General features: G+C 40.9%; 1 protein-coding gene across 1 annotated transcript; it reads left to right on the forward strand.

Annotated features, from left to right (window-relative positions):
• The first annotated feature begins 1,715 nt into the window (after positions 1-1,715).
• LOC124039271 (cholesterol 25-hydroxylase-like protein) lies at positions 1,716-2,982 on the forward strand. The gene has a single exon (XM_046355195.1). It carries the CDS (start codon positions 1,739-1,741, stop codon positions 2,495-2,497), a length of 759 nt encoding a protein of 252 aa, XP_046211151.1. The 5' UTR covers positions 1,716-1,738; the 3' UTR covers positions 2,498-2,982.
• The last annotated feature ends 3,922 nt before the right edge of the window (positions 2,983-6,904 follow it).

Below are 6,904 nucleotides of genomic sequence, written 5' to 3' on the forward strand. Positions count from 1 at the left end.
AAATATAGGTTCATTATCATTTCTACACAGTTTCTGGAGTATCTAAAAATCTGCCTGCTATAGGGCATGGTGGGAAATATGACAATGGTGTGTGTGGTTTTGGTTTAACACCAACACAGTTTTTTTTACACCAATAGGTGTTAATCTTACAGAGTTACACTTACAGAGTACATGTAACACCCAAATCAACACTAGAAATGTTACACTGCAAAATCAGCCGGTGCCCCCTGTACATAGCCTGGTTATTGTTATTCTTATTGTGTTACTTTTATTAGTACTTTATATTTTAGTCTACTTGGTATATATTTTCTTCTTCTTGAACTGCACTGTTGGATAAGGGCTTGTAAGTAAGCATTTCACAGTAAAGTCTACACTTGTTGTATTTGGCCCATGTGACAAATAACATTTGATTTGATCCATATAAAGTGGTTCACTAAGGGCATTGGTTGTAGAAGGCAGATTGAGGAGGGAGTCCAAATAGATCCGGTCGGCATTGCCACAGATAGGATCAGAATTGAGATTTGGGAATGTACGCTTGGAAAGTACACACGGGATTTTCCGTAATGGGAGGATCTCAATTTGTAACCTGACTCCAATAGACCAGTCAAGGCAAGTTTCAGCTGAACTCACCTTATCTTATCTCAGAAGGGACAGTCACCACTTGACTCTCTCCCACTCTCTCCTTGTGCTGTCATACAGTATGTGTGAACATTAAAGATGCATCTAATATGATGGGTTCCTGTGCAACCTGCTGAAATGTGTTTAAAAGTGTGATTCGTAGGTTAGATGGATATACTTTTTAATGGAGATGAGGATGAATTTTAGACCCTAATTAACCCCTAGTTAGCTTCAACATGCAATTTACAGAAAGTTATATTGACATTCCTCGTAATGCATTACAAAATGTTGTAATTACTGGGGTTTTGTTAACAGATGTTTATCAAGAGCAGGGCTTGATAGATCATAAGAGACTAATGGTCTATTATCCAGCTATTCACTCTAAATACCAAGGCAGTCGACCACTCAACATCAGGAATGACAGGTTTCCTTTTCTGTTTCACCTCTGGCACTGACATAATACTGTTCAGGAACAAATCCCTAGGCTGATGAAAAGAAAGTTAATTTCATCAAACGTTGGAAATGAGTAGAACAGAAACAGAATGCAATCAACAGCACCATCTACTGTTTGCATTGTCACTATGCCAAGTTCTCAGCTCTCACAGGAATTCTGCTACACAGGTTGAGTCATCAGAGGGTCACAGCTCTGTTGTAACAGTGGTGAAGTCTCTCTGACTGTCAGTGGAGTGGGTCAGACCTCCATCAGCTCTCACCACGTTGTTTGCTCCTGGCAAAAGAAAAATGTTCAACCCACCCCTCCTCCTTCTCCTCCTCTTCTCTTTGATAACATTATGCAATACAGGGAAAGTTGATATACCTTAGCTTAGAATAACACTCATTTCTGATTATGAATGAATTTATTTAATGATTGTATTGAGATGTTCAATATAGGCATACAGAACAATCATACTCTGAATCAGATAATTGCGCTAAATGTGGAATGAGTCAAGGGGTATGAATACATTCTGAAGACACTCTGAGAAGTCCCCCGGAAGTTTAGTAAGTCTATATAAGGACATCTGTGGGCGGATACTTTCCACAGAGAACTCATAAAAGGAGAGAGCTTTTGCAGGAGGTTGTTTAAACACGCCCGTCAAGCTCTCACATAAGACTGAACACAATGCTTCTACAGAGCCTATGGGACTTCATCCTGGGATATAATGCCTGGCTCAGATCACCTTTCTTCCCTGTGCTTTTCTCCCTCAGCGTCTACCTCACTTTCTGCCTGCCCTTCGTGGTGCTGGACCTCCTCTCCCCCAGGCTGGCCTGGATCAGGACCTTTAAGATCCAGCAGAAGAGCCACGTCTCCTGGACCATGATGTGGAGCTGCCTGGCTCACTCCCTCTACAACCATGTAGTGTTCCTCTTCCCTCTCACTGTGCTGCACTGGTTCTGGAGACCAGCCACCTTCATGCCCGAGGCCCCCGGAACGCTGCGTCTCATCTGTGACGTGGTCGCCTGCCTCCTGCTGTTCGACTTCCAATACTTCATCTGGCATCTGTTGCACCATAAGGTGCCCTGGCTCTACCGGACGTTCCACAAGGTGCACCACAAGCACACATCCACCTTCGCCCTGACCACTGAGTACTCTGGGGCCTGGGAAACCCTGTCTCTGGGATTCTTCGCTGGGGTCAACCCTCTGCTGCTGGGCTGCCACCCCCTGACAGAGATGCTCTTCTATGTTCTGAATATCTGGCTTTCTGTGGAGGACCACTGTGGCTATGACCTGCCCTGGTCCACACATAGACTGGTGCCCTTTGGGCTCTATGGTGGAGCTCCGCACCACGACCTGCACCATCTGAAGTTCAAGTCCAACTATGCTCCGTACTTCACACACTGGGACAGGGTTTTTGGGACATTGCACAAGCATTCAGACTGAATTTCTGCACAGAAGAAAGTGCAATTGGACATCTTGAATATCTTTTATGTTAAAAGGATGGGATGCAGAGAACATCACTTTGTGATATATTTTATTATGTGTCAATGTTATTTACCATAGTAAAGATAAAGCTGTATTTAATCAAATTATTTTTTATTAAGTGTGTTATTCATAATGGCATAGCCTGACTGCAGATTTTCTATTACTGTTGTATATTAAAGATTCATGCAATGGACTCTACAATGTACAAACATTTTCAGGTTAAATTTAAAACCTGGTTAAATTAACCAGTTTTGTCAGAACCATCAGAATGAATTTGACTGAGATTGAATGACTGAAGACTATTGTGCATGTTTATGTTGACTTCCCAGTGCTACTGGGTGAGCATCACTGAACAAAAATGTTCAGCTGTTTCAAGCTGTATGCAGTACTAACAAGGGGTGACTCCCAACATTTTAGTTACAAAGCAAGGGGCAATAAAACTTATTACCAAAATATCTGTGTGGCTCGCTTTCAGTCATCAAAATGTTTCCGTACATAAGCCTATTTGTTTATACGATGTTGTTGATTTATAGAGATGGCTGTTTTCAGATACAGCAACGCTGCATGCTGCACAACCATGATGGTTTCCTATGACGCATACATACGTAAACATCATTCGTATGCAGTCATTTGAAACCCATGAGTGTGCCACAGTGAGCCAAAGATATTTATATTGATACACGTTTTTACTAGTGGTCCCTTAGGGCTCGAGACACTTTTAAGAGGCAGATGACCACACGAATCATGTGGTCTAAGTGGAAGGATTCTTCTCACCAAAGTCTGCATCCCAAATGTGTTATTTTGTTAATCGTGAGCGTGTGATCAAGAGGTCGATGCTCATTGCAAGATCGAGGAGTTTTTTTCTGGACCATGTGACCTGAACATGAACAAAGGTTTTCTACATTAGCATGTACTCATTTAATGAGTTTCTAACAAACAGTTTTCTACATTAGCATGTACTCATTTAATGAGTTTCTAACAAACAGTTTTCTTTCTTTCTTACAATAGATGGACAATAGTATCCATGTTAATTAGGCTCTTTCCAATGTTACTGGAATTAGGTGAAAGTTGTGTCAGAATACCCTGATGACAGGATGCAGACATTTCCTGACCTCCCCACGAGGGGAAGTACAGAATGAAGTCCACTATTTATCAAAGTGCAGTAATCAACCTTGCCCCCCCATCCACACTTCCAAACGAAATATGAAGTCACCAAAGCCTCATCTAAAAAGGGAAAAGGACATCTTCCTGAGATTGACAATTGAGAATTTCCCAGAAGTAACTGGAGAATTCCCGAACAGGAGAAGGAACACAAAAATTCTGCAGACAACACAGAGCCATCAGACACTCATTTCCTGGCCTATGCAATACACTGTATGACATTTTCTGATTATATCTTTGTGAACATGTAGGATTCTTTGTGAATGTTATGATAGCGTTTCGAGCAGTATTTTCCAGATTGTGGTTTGCGGCCCACTGGTGTGTTGCCACTGGTCCATGGGTTGTGGTCAACAATGGGTTCGAGGTTAGAAGAGGCACTGGCATAGTTTTTTTGTTTTCTTATCATTTAACCTTTTATTTAACTAGGCAAATCAGTGAATCACAGAGGATCTCACAAAATGGAGAAGCACTGTTAGAAGCAATTTCACACAGATTTAGAATTTTATATTCTTTCGTGTTTCCTATTCGTGGTTCACTTTTAAAGACAACTAGAAGTATGCTATTGGATAATATGTGAGAATGATGGTGTTTAGGTTTTTGCTATGATGGTGAGTTCTCAGGCTGAGATGAGTCTTACAAATCAAATCAAATTTTATTTGTCACATGTGCCAAATACAACAGGTATTTCACCTTACAGTGAAATCAACCATTGTGTGTGGGATAAGCTTGGAAAGTATTTCCAGCAATGGGAGGATCACAATTTGTAGCCTAACTCCAAAACCCAAAAGACTAGTCAAGGCAAGTGTGAACAGATGCTTATCAAGAGCAGGGCTTGGTAGGTCATATATGAGTCATGGTCTACTATCCAGCTACTCACTCGAAATACCAAGGCAGTCGACCACTCAACATCAGGAATGAGAGGTTTCTGTTTCAAATCAAATCAAATGTTTTCAGTCACATGCGCCGAATACAGCAGTGAAATGCTTATTTACGAGCCCTTTACTGCCAATGCAGTTGAAAAAAAATACAGATAAGAAATAAAAGTAACAAGTAATTGAAGAGCAGCAGTAAAATAACAATAGTGAGACTATATACAGGGGGGTACCGGTAAAGAGTCAATGTGCGGGGGCACCGGTTAGTTGAGGTAAAATGTACACGTAGGTAGAGTTGTTAAAGTGACTATGCATAGATGATAACAACAGAGAGTAGCAGCGGTGTAAAAGGGTGGGGGTAGAATGCAAATAGTCTGGGTAGCCATTTGATTAGGTGTTCAGGAGTCTTATCCCTTGGGGGTAGAAACTGTTTAGAAGCCTCTTGAACCTAGACTTGGGGCTCCAGGTACCTCTTGCCGTGCGGTAGCAGAACAGTCTATGACTAGGGTGGCTGGAGTCTTTGATACTTTTTAGGGCCTTCCTCTGACACCGCATGGTATAGAGGTCCTAGATGGCAGGAAGCTTGGCCCCAGTGATGTACCACACTACCTTCTGTAGTGCCTTGCAGTTGCCATACCAGGCAGTGATGCAACCTGTCGGTATGCTCTCGATGGGGCAGCTGACAAATGAGCAGAAGGCAAACAGAAAGCAATCAGCACCACCTACTATTTGCCTTGTCGCTATGCCTAGTTCTCAGCTCTCAATGTAATTCTGCTACCCAGGTTGAGTCATCAGCGGGCCACAGCTCTGTTGTAAAAGTGGTAAAGTGTCTCTGTCTGTCAGTGGGTCAGACCTCCATCAGCTCTCACCACGTTGTTTGTTCCTGGCAAAACATGAATTTATGTGCAACCCACCCCTCCTCGTCCTCTTCCTTCCTATGATAACATGATGCAATACAGTGAAACCTTGATGTTAGGATTTTTTAATTGTTGGGTAAGGTTTTTAGAAGCATGTTGATGTATGCATTATGATCCATCTGATCAACAGCAGAGAAACTAGTTTACATTATTGATGATTTATCTTGACAGTACTGAAGCTTGACCACTCGGTAGCACATTCTACGAACACATTTGCATAACCCTTTATAACAGCCTTCATAATGTGTTATAACACTGACCATAAGCATCCATAATAACTCCAAAGCACTCAGAAATTCGGTATTATACTTTATCATGAACTGTAATAACTTGACTTATAAGACTATAGTGCACAATCCATTACAGCCATGCTGGTTTGAAAACACAGACAACTACAGACGTGAATGGCTAGCTAGCTAACTAGTGAAAACACTTTCTTACTGACAGAGCTGTGAATGAGCGATTTCAGTGCCAAGAGAAATTGTATTCGAATTCCATAATTTTGAATTTGTAGTAAAATATTAAATTGGAATTCAATATTTTTGCATTTGTAATGTATACATACATTGAATCATTTAATTCACAAATAATAAATTATATTTCATTATATGGAACTGAATCTAATGAATATTGCAGTCCTGTGGCTTTAACCAAGTTAATTCCTAGGTGAATGATATCTTTATTGTAATGAATTTCCTCCTCTTCTTCCGAAGAGGAGAGGCGAAACGGATCAGAGGACCAATACGCGGCGTGGTAAGTGTCCATGGTTCTTTTTTTAATACGTTAAGGTACACATGAACAACTGACTACAAAAACAATAAATGTGAAAACTCAAAACAGTCCTATCTGGTGCAAACACAGAGACAGGAACAATCACCCACAAACACACAGTGAAACCCAGGCTACCTAAGTATGATTCTCAATCAGAGACAACTAATGACACCTGCCTCTGATTGAGAACCATACTAGGCCGAAACATAGAAATTCCCAAAACCTAGAAAAACAAACATAGACTGCCCACCCAACTCACGCCCTGACCATACTAACTAAATACAAAACACAGGAAATAAAGGTCAGAACGTGACATTTATAATTAAACTCTTTTATGACAATACATTAAATATCTGATAAGGCCTTATTTTGAGGCTTAGCTTTACCGTAATACAGTGGCCTGAAACTCATGGTTTACAAGCTGCATCAGGCTTGCAAGTAGGGTTGCAAAATTCCAGTAACATTCCCAAAATGTTCAGATTTTCAATCTTCCAACTGTGATTTCTGGAAAACCAAGGGAAATTAACCAGAATTTTCCAACCCTACCTGCAAATCACATTATGTTGGCTTGCAAAGGGATACATCATTCCTATTGCAATCATGCCAGAGTTAGGACATTTCAATGGTTGACATTTTTATTCACT

This window comes from Oncorhynchus gorbuscha, linkage group LG07 (assembly GCF_021184085.1).
Source record: "Oncorhynchus gorbuscha isolate QuinsamMale2020 ecotype Even-year linkage group LG07, OgorEven_v1.0, whole genome shotgun sequence".
NCBI lineage: Eukaryota > Metazoa > Chordata > Actinopteri > Salmoniformes > Salmonidae > Oncorhynchus > Oncorhynchus gorbuscha.

What these genes read in the sequence shown, in the direction of transcription:
- LOC124039271 (XM_046355195.1), top strand. Translation starts at nt 1,739, where the DNA reads ATGCTTCTACAGAGCCTATGGGACTTCATCCTGGGATATAATGCCTGG.